Source organism: Hydra vulgaris, chromosome 02, assembly GCF_038396675.1.
Source record: "Hydra vulgaris chromosome 02, alternate assembly HydraT2T_AEP".
Taxonomy (NCBI): Eukaryota; Metazoa; Cnidaria; class Hydrozoa; order Anthoathecata; family Hydridae; genus Hydra; species Hydra vulgaris.
Window position 1 is genome coordinate 68,687,095 of NC_088921.1, and position 15,329 is coordinate 68,702,423.

The 15,329-nt window shown below is 27.4% G+C and overlaps 1 protein-coding gene and 1 long non-coding RNA gene across 2 annotated transcripts; both read right to left on the reverse strand.

Annotated features, from left to right (window-relative positions):
• Window positions 1–7,296: 7,296 nt before the first annotated feature.
• Window positions 7,297–9,043, reverse strand: LOC136076260 (uncharacterized). Its single transcript, XM_065789734.1, has 2 exons — window positions 8,873–9,043; window positions 7,297–7,815 (listed from the first exon to the last, which is right to left on the reverse strand). Exons 1-2 carry the CDS (start codon window positions 9,041–9,043, stop codon window positions 7,297–7,299), a joined length of 690 nt encoding a protein of 229 aa, XP_065645806.1.
• Window positions 9,044–9,733: 690 nt separating this feature from the next.
• LOC136076590 (uncharacterized) lies at window positions 9,734–12,349 on the reverse strand. The gene is made up of 3 exons (XR_010636408.1): window positions 11,970–12,349; window positions 9,942–10,036; window positions 9,734–9,821 (listed from the first exon to the last, which is right to left on the reverse strand). It is a non-coding gene; the product is annotated as an uncharacterized LOC136076590 (long non-coding RNA).
• Window positions 12,350–15,329: the final 2,980 nt, after the last annotated feature.

Sequence of the window (15,329 nt, forward strand, 5' to 3'; positions counted from 1 at the left end):
TCTAACCCCTCTAACTATTTCTTTTATTTAGTTTGAACCGGTGTTTGAGTCTTCAATTAACAAATATCTAACATTCCATCTTGAATAAAATAATTTACTTTCTAACAACTGCTTGAGAAGCCGAAGCGCAGTGGTTAGGGCACTTGCCTCAGAAGCTAGAGATCCGTGGTTTCAACGCCACCTCTGAGCAAGTATTGTAATATTGGTAAGGAAGGAGGAGTGAACTTCCCTTCAAATGCTCTTACACGGCGCTCTGTGATAAAACCGTAAGGACTTCTTGGGGCACCTAAACAAATAAATGAACAAATACAACGATTACGATATTTAATATTTTTGTTGTGCGGTTCTTAATTCCTGTTGTGACTGAAAAATTCTATCGTGCATTAGATGGAAGCGAGGTGGAAAAAGCTATTGATTTTGATATATCTAATGCTATTGATAAAGTTTAGCAAGCTGGTTTTTTTCCGTAAGTTTGTATCATATAGTAAATATGAATTTTTTTAGAGATTTTCAAATCTTTTTAATTGCTTTATTAAATTAGGGCAGCCGTGGCACAGTGGTTAGAGTTCTGGCTAAGAACCAAGAAGTCAGAGGTTCACCAACCTCTTTAGCCCAATAAGAACTTCCAAGTTTAATACTCTTCCAAAGTGCTCTGTATTAAGATCGTAAAGACTTCTGAGACCACCTTAATAATCAGAAAAAAAAAGTTTTCCTCAAAGGCCAACGTTCTTCTTTACTTCCAGTAACTTCTCAAAGTTCTTTGGTGCTGTATTGTTTCTTATCTAAATTAATGATTGTCCTGATCTTGAGTCTGATCTCACTTCTGTAACAGATTGGGGTTTGCATCGGCTTGTGAGTTTTAAATCCAAAATAACTCAGTTATTTATTACAAACAACTATTGCAACTCTGTCAAGTTTCCTTTTATTAATGTATGGAATTCCTCTCATTGAGCCCTCTTTTTTATGTTTTCTTAGATTAATACTCACTACTGAGTAAACCATATATACAACCAATTGCAATGTTAGCATCTGCTAAAGTTGCTTTTCTTTATCGTGTTTGCCATTACTTTTTTTCTCAAATATGAATGCCAATTCTTCAAATCTTCAAAATTGGCTCAAACATGATGCAACTAGAGTTCCATTTAGTTGAGACTGGTACAATGATTTTGAAACATTCACACTCAATTTCTCTACACTCTTGATTCAACAATTGATAGGCTGCAGAAGATCTGAATACTTTATTGGACTACTTGGTTCTGGGAACTTTCTTTCCTAGCTAGCACTTTAACATTGGGCCAACGTATGTAAATACATCGCGAACGTCGTCTGTTTTCTCCGATGCAAATATACCGTTGATCCAATGTTAGTTTTATTGTATTTATATTAATAGAAATCTTAATAACGGTGAGATTTAAAAAAGTTAGCAAAATTACATTGGTCCAACGTATGTAAAAACACCGCAAAAGTTTGTTGTTTTATCAATCTAAACCCGAAGTTGATCCATGCCACTAAGTGTTTTGGGGTGGCCAAATAACAAAAAAAATTGTCTCAGTTTGAAAACTAAGTTTCTATTACTTTAAAATACTCAGATTAAGGAAAATACAAAATATTTTTACTCTGGTGATAGTAATCGAAGAGATAGTGACCATCAAAGTCAAAAATGGTTGCCAAATTTAAGTATTTAAAAAAAATTTTATGTTTTTGTTTTTTTTGCAGTGTTTCGTGAATAATTTTTTTTCCTGCTAATTTGTTTATATATTAAAGAATATCAAAATTATATACGTCTTAAGATGCTCAAAAAAACTTTTTTCTTTTTCAATTTTCATGGTGTTTAAGCCGAAAAAATAGTATAAATCACAGCTTCCAACTTCCGTGAACTTGCAAAAAATATAGTATCAAAAGGTATCGATCAAACTATTATTAAATAACGTGGAACTGAGTCTATTTTTAAGAAATTAAAAAAGTAGCTGCGACTATTCGAGAAATTTCTCTTTGAAGTTTGCGCTACCTGGATCATAGCCAATTTTTAATTTTTTGTTTTCCCAAGTGATAATTGATGAAAAGTCTACATATGACTTTGTATTCAATAATCAATTGGAAATGATAGTTTATTATTGATAATTGACATTCAATTAGGTAATTATTTGCATATGTGTCCTATGCTTAAAATTAACATTCCATGCTTGAAAATAACATAATTAAAAAAAAAAATTAAAAAGTTAAAAGAATAAAAAGTTATATATTCTATTAAAATTATAAGCAATTGTTTTTATAACTAAAGATATTATTAGCTGTTTCAAATATTCAACAAAATAAGAAAATAATTTAACAATGCTTTACTTTTCATAACCTCTAGAGTTTGTATGAGTGATGTTAAAAAAGAAAACTTGGTACAAAAGTTAAATTGAGTTGAATCGAATTACCAAATATTTTGGAGAGATTCATTAAGAAACACAGCTTTTTTTTGAAAAGAAACACGAAAAATGGTTAAAACAAAAGTTTAAAATAGACTTTTCGTTATTGGAATTGGCACAAAATATAAATGGCCGACCAAAAAAAGATTTTGATGATATGAGTAAGAGAAGTAAACGTCGGATAATTGCAGGAGAGTATACAAATTCAAATTTTGATTTAATTGAAATATCATTGCTTATAGCCCGTAGAAAAGTATATAATCAAAAAGATTTTTCTTTATTCCATGTCTTAACACATGTCATCAAAAATCATAAAGATTCACATCATATGTTTGTTTAGTTGACAAATGACAAACGAATAAAAGACAGCTGAAGAAGCGGCTGTAATAATAATTGACGTAGATCTTAGCGTATCTGGCTATAAAGGAATCCAACAGGCATCTAAAATAAGATATCCATCTTATTCAACAGTTGAAAAAGCACTTAAGTTGTGTGGTCCACAGGATAACCACTTGGAAGTCAGTAATTTAAGAGTCAAAGTAGGTTTACAAGCACAAATGAACCATACCGATGAAAGAATTGTAAAAATGAGGCAAAAAGAAATAATGGATTATTTAGATATCAATAACAAACTAAATGAAAATATGTTGCTTTTAAACAATTGGGGTATAGATGGATCTACTGGGCAGGCTTTGTACAACCAAATGTTTTCCGATTCTGTTGAAAGTCAAGATTCAAGCATGTTTGCAGTTGTAACACACCTTTGAGGCTAGAAAGTTTGTTATAATTGATTTCAATTTTATTTTGTGCATGATTGATGGAAAGGTTTAGCAATTATAGCAAACATATCGTGAACGCAGTGCTGTTGTATTTGCGGATCTACACCAACTGCAATGACTTGTTTGAAGAACTTTCTAAGTGGATTTACAGGAAAAAAAAGGTACACTAATCTCTGGGATATCTCCGTTACATGCTTGGATAAGATTTCTAGAGTGTCTTTTACATATTTCATACCCAATCAAATTCAAAAAATGGAGAGTAACCAAAAAATTCAAGACAGTATACGATAACAAAAAAAAATTTATCTAGCAATTAATGTTCAAAAAGAAGCATCTCCGAGTTGATTTTTACAAAGTTCAATAGTTCACAAAGTTCTTGCACATTGAGCAGAAATAATGATAAAGCGTCTGTAATATTTTTTTTGGCATTCAGATGTTTTCTCGGCTAATACTCCTTAGGAGTTTTAGCCGAGAAAGCATTTGAATGCCGAAAAAAATATTACAGACGACATCGTAAACTACATGCTCGCAAATGTTCAAGACAAGCAAATTTTAAAGACGTCTTTAACCGTGCAATGAGATCATCCGATCCTCTTATTAGTTTTATCTCTTTGGAATCTAGGCGGACGAAGAAAATTGTGCTCAAACTTCCAGAAAAAGCAAAGAGTATTTTAATTTTAGAATTGGACAAGAAGGAATCAATAAAACTGACAGAACTAGAATCCTCAGACTTAGAATTATCGGAACCAACAGAAATTATTAATTTAGAAGATGAAATAATGAACGATTTAAAAGCTACTAATGAAGATTATTTGGAAGATGAAAACATTGACGTGTGAAATAAATATAGCGATATTAAAAGTAAAAATTGTGAAAAATTATTACTTTAAAGAAAGTTTTTTAAATATTGTCCTTTTAAAAATTCAAACAAGTTTGCAACCTTTTGTAGAAGTACTAGTGTCCTTTTAGGTAATTATGGCCTACGCAGTTTACTAATTAGGTCTGTGAGAGTAATGAGTTATCTTCACAAGTTACCTGCTCCAACGAAAAAGTATAATTAATAATAAATAATATAATCAGTGGCACGGCTAGTTGTTCGGAGTTGTCCCAAAAAAACAATCATTAGGGCCCAACAAATTTTAAAAATTTTTCCTTTATTTAATTTAACTAAAAAAAAAAAAAAAAAATAATTTGAAAGTTTTACTTTTATAAAAAAACTCTTAAAATTGGGTTAAAACGCAGAGCCGTCCAGGTGTTTAAACTAAATGAGTTAATATATTGTTAGTTTAAATGACATAAAGATAAAAAAATTAAATAAAAGTTATTACTTTCTTCAAAACTATTTTTGGCCACCCATTTGTATAAAATTGCGACATAGTGCAGTATTTTTGTTTTCTCGACTAATAACTTTGTGTATTTCTAGTCCCCTAACAGTGCAAATATGCTCAAAAAGTGATTTTGAATCTTTTACATACAATAAATCTTTAATTACAGTATGTAGGATTTTTTATTTCCAAATTTTTTCTTAGCTGTAAACTCCACTTTTTCTACTGCGTAATAATCATCAAGACTACACGACCATATCTTTATTTCTTTGAAGTGTTAGCTTTCACCCCCCCCCCCCATCTACCCAGATCTTTTCTGCAATCCATTGCAATTGAATTTATTGTAGAATCTAATAGATTGTGCTTTGTTTTTTTATTATATTACTTTATTTTTATTTTATATTATAAAGTTTGGCTTAATATTGCTTTCATTGTCCTCTTCTTTTTTATCTGTAGACTCAACAGAGTCCCGTCTGTCGACTATTTTATAGTTTCCTCCAATTAAATGTTTTGAACTTGCTGGATTTCTTTTAGAGATTTCGAGAGGACTTGTTCTACTGTTTTTAAACCTAAAATTTAACATTTAAAATTTGTCATAAGATTTAATAAGAAAGTTAACTTTTATGCAGACTTTTTTATTTTATTACCTTTTGAGATTAACAACATTCTTAAGTTCTCCACTGTATCTTTCTTACTACAGGAATGTGGAATTCCAACTCCAATTCTTTGATAACAATTAAAGCAAATTTTTTTAATAATTTCATTTGATATCTCAGGTTCATTTAAATAAACATTTAAAACATCCTAAGAAATAATTTTTTATACTTTATAAGTTATTATTATTGGTAATTCAATTAATTTTCAAATCGATTAAGTAAATTACAACTTATATTTATGCAAATTGATTTTCAAACGTTTACGTTACTTTTAATTGTAATGTTATGTATTTGCCAGTTAGTAAGAAAATTTTTACAATCGTAATTAATTAAAAAAAAATCTACATGACTGGGGCTAGAAGAAGACAAAATTAGTCTTATCATTAAGCCCCGAAAAATGCATCATTATAATAACATCAAAATAACATTTTCCAAGGAAATGCAAAAAACAAATAAAATATAAAATGTTTTACAATATTTAGCTTTTAAACTTTCAAAATATTTAGTAATTTAAAGAGTTAAATTTAAGAATTGGTTAGTAAAGTAAGAAATTATAAACTAAAAAATATAATTTTAGCTGGTTCAATTTACAAATAATTATATTTGAGTTAATCTCAATTCTTTATGTTGATGTTGTTTTAATAAGAGTTAGCAAGCAGTTATACGTGGAACTATAAGATTAATAAACACAACAAAAAATAAAAAAATTACAATAATTACAAATTACAATCTAAAGTTTGAAAAACTGCAATAACATTTAATTACAAGTTAATAAATTGTTAGTATTGTTTGTAAATAATATATTAAAAAATATATACAAATATAGTAAAATTAAAAATTTTAGAAGAAATTTGATTCATTTTCAATTGCCATCAACAATTGCTTAAGTTTTGTTTTGAATTGATTTAGAGAATAATTTGTTTTCAGTTTGTTATTTAATATAGTATTCCACAGTTTAGGACCTCGGTTTGCAATTGAGAATTTAGTAACTGAATAATATATTTTGGATTGAATATAATTGTTTTTTGAAAATCTGGTAGGGTATATGTGTCTTATTTTTTTAAAAATTGAATTAAATAAAATTGGGGATATTTTTTATCAAGTTTGAACATGAAGATAAGAACATGATTGAGGTTTAATTTATATACATTTAGAATATTGAGTTCATTAAATATTATTCGAGTGTGAGTGAAACGATCTACGTTTGAGATTATCCTTATAGCATGTTTTTGTTTACTCAGCAATTTTTTTACTTTCGTTGAGTTAGTGCTGCACCAAGCAATGTTTGTGTAATTTAAGTAGCAGCGAATTAAAGAAAAGTATAGGTTTTTCAAACAAGATAGATTTAAAAACTGTTTGGCTTTGTACAATATACCCAAATTTTTTGATATTTTATTTTCAATTAGTCCTATGTGGTCTTTCCAGGTTACATTTTCATCTAATAACACGCCTAAAAACTTTATCGATTGTTCTCTTTTTATTAGTTTATTATCAATAAACAGATCCGGTAGTTTTAGGGGAATAAATACGTTTTTATAAAGACGATGGAACAAAGTGTATTTAGTTTTATTGATGTTTAAAGACAGTTTGTTTTACTTAAACCATTGGGTTAATTTTTCAAGTTCTTTATTTACAGTTTGAAACAATAAACTTATAGCTTTACTGGAATTAAACAAGTTGGTATCATCAGCAAACAAAATGAAGCTTAAGATGTTAGATAATTTATTTAAATCGTTTATATAAACAAGAAATAAAAGTGGTTCTATAACTGATCCTTTAGGGACACCACAGGTAATTGTTTGATAATCAGTTTTTCCTCCTTCATATAACATGTACTGCTTCCTATTAGTCAAATAACTCTCAAACCAGGACAAACTACTATTTATAATACCATAACTTTTGAGTTTTGATAGAAGGATTTGATGATTGGCTGTATCAAAAGCTTTACTCAAATCATGAACACCCCTAGGGTATACTTGTCTTCAATAAATGCTTTATATATATCATGAAAAAGATGAGTGATTGCATGCTCTGTGGAATGACCAGATTTAAACCCAAACTGTTTATTATAAAGAATATTATTAAAATTTAAAAAAGAAAATAGTCTATTATACATAACCCGCTATAATACTTTAGAAAAACAAGAAAGTATTGAGATTGGTCTATAATTGGCAACATCAGAAGGATCACCTAGTTTTAATATTGGAATGACTTTTGCAATTTTTAGGTTATTAGGAAAAACACCTTGCTGTAAAAATAAGTTAAAAATGTGCAATAGTGGAATTGTGATATGTTTAATTGAATTGATAATGACATTACTACTTATATCATCAAATCCTAAACTTTTATTAGGCTTTAATAAAGAGACTGCGTCTAATAATTCATTTTCTGTAAGTTTATAATTGGACATAGATCTAGTGTTGGTTGAGGTTAAGCATGAATCGAAACTTACTTGAGTAGTTTCTATATTTGATGATAAAGTAGGCCCTATATTTACAAAAAACTGATTTAGAGCTTCAGCTACTAAGGATTTATTTATAATACGATTATTATTTATTTTAAGATTTTCAGGAAGTAAATTTCTGTATAATTTTTTTTTTCCGATTACCTCATTAATAATATTCCAATGTTTTTTTGAGAGCTTTAAAATTGATTCAAACAGCCGTTTATAATTTTTATAATTCTTTTCATTTTAAGAGTTCTTTTTTAAGAAACTTATTATATAAACGTTGTTTTTTTATAGAAGATTTAAGAATACCCCTCGTTATCCTGGGGGTTAGAAGTGTTTTAGTTTTGATGAATTTAGTAACTACTGGAAATGCCTTGCTATAAAAATTAAGAAATTCAGTGAGAAATATATTATACGCTTTATTAGTGTTTAGATTAAGTCGAAGGGTGTTCCAGTTAACACAGGATAGAAGATTATGACAATGATTAACGGAAGCTTCGTTTACTAAACGTGTTTTAATTACTTTTTTTCTTTCATTTTGATCATCATTTCTGCTTTTTTGGGATAAAATAAAAATCGGAAAGTGATCAGAAATCTCAGACTTAAATATTCCTGTCCTTATTTTTGTATTTATAAATTCATTTGTAACAATTTGATCTAAAGAAGTTGCACTTTCACTAGTTATTCGTATTGGTTTATTGATTAGTGGAAAATAGTTATTTTGAAGAATGATGTTAAAGAAATTTTTAATGTTTTTTTTTTTCGTAATCTAATATATTGAGATTGATATCACCAACAATATAAACTGCTTTACTTATAGATGATTTGTTTTTAATTATATTTTTGATGTGATTTTCAAATACCTTGATGTTTCCTGAGGGCGGTCGGTATAAAGCATGGACAACAATGTTTTTTGAGGTTTTATTAATGATTTCAATGCATAACGATTCGTAATCTTTTGTGGTTAAACTTAAATTTGTTTTAACTTTGAATAATATTGAATTATTTATGTATATACACAAACCCCCACCTTCCTTATTCGATGCTCTTATTTGATGAATCACTTTATAATTAGGTAAATGAAAATTAGAATTGTTTTTAGTGTTTTTATCGTGAGACCATGTCTCACTTATACAAATTATTTGAAATTTAATATTAATGTTATATAAAAACTGTTTAAACGACTCAAAATTTTTTTGAATACTTCTAATATTAATATGAAGTATTGACAACAAATTTTTCTCCATACCGTTATCAATTTTTTTGAATTTGGGTTATAGTATAACGGGTTAATATTTTTAATTATTTCGTTATTGTTATAAAAATTAATATCGGGATTAGAATATTTATTTAAAAGTATTGACTTTTTAGATTCTAATGAGTTAAAATTTATGTTTGATAAATCAATTTCATCAGCCATTTTAAAATCGAAAGTAAATCCTTATTAAAATATAAAATTCAAAAATTAATATATAAAATCCCAGTGGGCACAATGACGTTGAAATAACGTTGAAACAACGTCGCAAACCGACAAAATGCAATGTTGAAACAACGTTGAAATTTGGTGGAATTGGAAACAAAATCCGACGTTGAAAACCACGACGTTGAAACAACGTCGATGAAAACGTTGTTTCAACGTTGTTCTAACGTCTTATCGACTACATATCATCCATATTTCAACTTCGATAAAATGAAAATTAAAAGTTCAACGTTGAAATTACGTTGTTTTAACGTCTTATCGACAATATATCAACCATATATGGTTGAAATATTGTCGATAAGACGTTAGAACAACGTTCAAACAACCTAATTTCAACGTTAAATTTTGGTCATTTGATAAAAATTATACAGCCTATTGAATATAACTTATATCCAATAGGCTGCAGCCATGTTAAATTGTCATCGTTAACATGTTAAATTGTCTCGACTTGGATCGCGATAAAATAAGACAATAAAAAAGCAATATTTTGCGCTAAAAGTAGTGTATTTCATGTTCAAAAAATTATTTTAAGGGAGTTTATATAAGAAATAGATAGAATGTTACCATTTTATATATACATTTTATATTAACATATTCGAATCGTCATTTACGCACCGACCTCCACCATTGGATCTGTCGGGTGCATATTTCAACAAACTCATGATATCTGTTCTGACTTCAGCAACCGTAGCAGTCGCTTTACTAAGCATGACGCTCTCTATAAAAAAAGGTATTGCCAGAGTAATTTGCAACAAGTACAGCAAGAACTTGAAATTAAAGTAGCACCAAAGCATCAAATTGTGTTTTTCAATAACAGATAACATTACTCATGACTTACCAACAACAACCTTACAAATGTTTGTGCCTTTAAATTTCTCTTTACCCTTGCCGCCAGCCATGTTGAACTTTGATTGTAAACCGTTGGTCATCAACCTACAACAAAAAGTTATTATTTTTATAAATACATTAAACTTTGATACAATATCAGGTTAGGTAGCCCAATGGCACCGCGTATACCGCGGAATTCCGAATGGTTTTAAAATTTCAAAAATTCAATGACTTTTTTTGTTTGTTTGTAGAAATAGGTCAATTTCAATAAAAATTATACATATATATAATAGATCATCCAGGTCAAATTTGAAAAATCCGAAAAATTGTTTGCGGAAAAAGTCCGGAATATCCCCCCCCCTCCCCTTATTTTCCCTCTTAATTTGCTTTCATCTGAGTTGCTTTTTATTTTTTATTTTTAAATTTCATCCTGTAATATAGAGTCTAAATTATATTCAGAATCTACTATTGCAGTAGCCTCACAATTGCTGCTGCTACAGACATCTTCATTTAATGAAGCTGAGCAATCAATATCAATGTCACTACTAAGAAGCTCATTAACCAAAACATTATTCCGTCTCCATCGCTTTAACCGGGTAGCCATTTCCCTAAACAACAGAAGGCACTTTTATAGTATGTATATATACACTTATATGTTGTCTGAAAGTTTTCTTCCATATTTTGTTGACAAAAAGTAAAAGTTAAAATGCAAGACCGAATTTTTTTTTTTATTAATCGATAGACTGCCTGCCCCAACCAAACCCTCAGTCGATGTAGCAGCACTCCCTTGCGAGTCAGGCTAAAAGATAGTAGATGTAGCAGCACTCCGTTGCGAGTCAGGCTATTTATCAGTCGATATAGCAGCACTCCCTTGCGAGTCAGGCTATTTGTCAGTCGATGTAGCAGCACTCCCTAGTGAGTCAGGCTATAAGATAGTCGATGTAGCAGCACTCCGTGCATGATTTACAGTAAAAAAAAATAAAAATAAAAACATTTTATTAAAAAAAACAAAAATAAAAACATTTTAATAAAAAAAATAAAAATAAAAACATTGTTTATAGTGTTAAAAACATTCAGAATGTTTTAAAAAACATTCTGGTCAATTAAATTTGCGTTTTTCCGGCTTTTTAAAAAAACGATTAATTTTTAATTAAATTAATGGTTTTAACTTTCTAACAACTCGCAAATGTTGGACGAAAGTCAAAAGAAAATAAAAGTGACGTATGTGTTGGCGTAAGAATCACTTTTTAACTTCCGCTCTTCCCAAATTATAAAAAAATATAAAAATAATAATAACAATAATAAAAATACTATAATATAGTATTATGATTATTATAGTCTTTATGATATATTATTAACATATCATATATTTTATGTATATATCATATGTTATATATAATAATATCATATATATATAAATATATCATATATTATATGTATAAATATATAAATAAATATACATATATAATATATACCGTGAAAAGGGGTGACTATGAACAACGGGGTGAAAATGAACATCGATGCCAAGTTTACTAAATGGTGAAGAATCACGCACTATATAATTAAATAGTGTGTTTTATGTTATTTTAATTTAGCTATTTTATTCTAAAAACTTCCACTTGTATATATATATATATATATATATATAAGTATATATATATGTATATATATATATATATTTATATATATATATATATATATATATATATATATATATATATATATATATACATATATGTATATATATATATATATATATTTGTAAATATAAAAATAATAATAACAACAATAATAAAAATACTATAATATAGTATTATGATTATTGCAGTCTATATGATATCTTATTAACATATCATACATTTTATGTATATATTATATGTTATATATATATATATATATATATATATATATATATATATATATATATATATAACATTGATAATATATATTTTATATTTATATAATATAAAATTAGTATAGTCAAATATACTAACATACATAGTAAAACAATTTAATCAAACTCTAAAAAACAACTTACTTAAACAAACTCTAAAACAAATTCAAGCAAATTCTTCATGCAATACACACTGATGAAATAAAAAAAAAGATCTATTTAATATTTATCACTAATGCATCGCAAATTAAGCAATGTGGTATCGTTAAATTGACAAACTCAAAACCTTATGAAATGGCAATAGATGGCCTAATCAATGACTCGTAAAGTCACGCATGCGTATTTGAGTTCTCAAAATGCAAAACGAACAGTGGAACTCATAATATAGACGTTGAATTAACGTTGATTCAACGTCGCGTTAAGTTGATCGTTTTCAACGAATTTTCAACGTTGATAAAATGTTGATTTTTGGTTATATGACGTCGCGACTAAAAATCAACCGTAAATCAACGTTGAAATAACGTCGTGTGTCCACTGGGATGTTAGAAAATCATTTAACATGATTTTTTTAAATAAATTCTCTTACAATTAGCTTATCATAGATAACAACAGAATATTTACCGTTTTTCCTATGCGTTCTGCTGTCCTCGAGAAGTTTTTTTCTTATTGAAGACGTTTCCAGCGAAAAATCCTGGTTAATATAAATTCCGGATCCTTTTAGTTTATTGGCATCTTTAAAAATTTTTTAAATATGTTAAGTAATTTGATTACAATTGTTCTTGGCTTTACATTGCCAATTGAACCAGTTCTGTGAGCTCTTTCTATGATTACGTCTTTTACATTAAGATTGTTTTCAAATAAGTTTATTATTTTTATTTCTGTATCATCCCAACTTTCATTTTCATTTTCTTTGACTCCTTCGATTTGAAGATTATTTCTTCTAGTTGTCTAATTTTATTTTTTTCGTTCTCTCCCATGTTTGTATTAGATCGTATGTTTGAATTCAGGCTCATTTTTTCTTTTATCTTTTTTTCTAACGCTCTAACTTTTTTGTCGTTGCAATCTTGGTAATACGTTAGACTTTCCTCGATTTCTTTTTGAGTTTTTTTTAGGGTTCATTATCGAAATTGCAAATTTCGAAAATTTTCGATTAAAACGGTACCGAAATACTTTTTTTTTTTCGAAATCTATAAAAACTTATGAAAATAATCGAACTAGCCAAATTAATTTCGGAAATAAAAAAGGAATTTCGAAATGTTAAATTAATTTCGAAATAAAAAATTGAACTTCGAAAAGAGAAATTAACATCGAAAAAAAAAAGTGTGTTTCAAAAACTGAAATTAATTTCGAAAGAAAAATCAGAATTTCGAAAAGTGAAATTAACTTCGAAAAAAAAAAGTGTATTTCGAGAACTGAAATTAATTTCGAAAGAAAAAAAAGAATTTCGAAATGTGAAATTGACTTCGAAAAAAAAAAATGGATGTCGAAAAGTGAAATTAATTTCGAAAGAAAAATAATAATTTCGAAATGTGAAATTAATTTCGAAAAAAACAAAACAATATTTGATAACCTAAATTAATTTCGAAAATAAAGTTAGATTTTGAAAAGTTTATTTAATTTCAGGAAGAAAAAAAAAATTTTAGAGAGTTAAATTTATTCCAAAAAGTAATTTTAATACATTATATTTTATTTGCATAATAGTATTAAAATAACCGGGCGCCTAAATAATTTACCACGGGGTGTTTCAGCAGGTAGACCTTTTATTATTATTATTATAATTATATATATATATATATATATATATATATATATATATATATATATATATATATATATATATATATATATATATATATAAATATATATATAAACATATATATATATATAAATATATATATAAATATGTATATATATAGATATGTATATATATATATATATATATATATATATCGATGTATACAAACACGTTCTAAGTCATAAAAACTATTTTTAAGTCAGACAACTTTAACTATATATAACACATTTATATATCACAAATTTTGATATATTTTTTAACAAATCTAATATTTAAAGATGTCAAATAGCGCCCAGATTTTTTTTTATGAATTTATTAAAGTAATAATTTTGGATTTAATAGTTTTTATGACTTAAAAAACTAACGTTTTTGTATACATCGATTCATATATATATATATATATATATATATATATATATATATATATATATATATATATATATATATATATATATATATATATATATATATATATATATATATATATATATATATATATATATATATATATATATATATATATATATATATATATATATATATATATACATATATATGCAGTATATGTTATAAGATTCTACCTATCTTCCCACTGCTAATGAATTTAAGGTGCTGGAGGATTTATGTGATTTGTTACACCCAATTAAAGAGCTAACAAAACTTTTTAGCGGAAAGAAATATGTTACAGTAACATTTCTGTTTCCAACATTGTATTCTCTACTAAATGGAATACTTGAATCGCAACCCATTTTTACAGAACTAGTTAAGACTTTTCAAAAGGAATTATTAAGGTCTCTAAAAGGGCGTTGTAAATACATTTTTGCTAATGATTTTTTCTTAGCAGCTACTTTTCTTGATTTCAAATTTCGTAAATTTGAGTTTATCAAAAATGATATCGATAGATATGAATGCATTACAAAGACAAAAATGTTTATAAAAACATTTTATGAAATGCATCTAAAAGAATCCGAAGAAATCGATATAACAATAGAAACAAATTGTTTAAATAACACTTTAAACTCATCAAACAGCTCAACTGACAATACCATAAAAGCATTTCAGCAATCGTCAACGCCACCGTTTGCAAATACTACTACTTTCGTTAACAACAAAAGCCAATTAACTTAATTGAACTTGTAACAGATATATCATGTTGTCATTTAATTGAAAACAATGATAAACTGGAAAAAGAAATAAACGATTACAGTCTGCAATACTTTCAGAGCTACGAAAATAGTGCCATCGAATTTTTCCAAGCTAATCCAAAATTGTTCCCGATTTTGATACAAATTGCACGGGTAATATTTTCAGTTGCAGTGACATCAGTACCATCAGAATGTTTATTTAGTTCAACCGGTTTAATAGATACGGAGCTACGGAACCGGCTGGCGCCGAGCTTATTAAAGCAGTTAGTTTTTATTAAAGAAAACAAATAATGAAAAACATTTCTTTATCAAATAATGTTAAAAGAGTTCGAATTGAACTGAAATTTGTTTTCATTTATAATTCTTAGTAACTTAAAACACTTGTATTCTTTTTTGTTTATCTGATGAGCTTTTTTAAACAGCTTAATTAATGACAAGTTGTTTTCTTTCCAGTCTTTATTTTCTTTTCCTGTCTGGAAAAAACATCATTATTCAATCATTGAGCTGCCACCAGGCCAGGTGCTAGTAGGTGTCACGTGGTGGGGTGCAATTAAAATTTTTGCT

What these genes read in the sequence shown, in the direction of transcription:
- LOC136076260 (XM_065789734.1), bottom strand. Translation starts at nt 9,043, where the DNA reads ATGGCTGATGAAATTGATTTATCAAACATAAATTTTAACTCATTAGAA. An exon ending in ATTCAAAAAAATTGATAACG is followed by an intron (nt 7,816 to 8,872) that starts GTATGGAGAAAA and finishes TCAATTTTAAAG; the next exon opens with CTCTCAAAAAAACATTGGAA.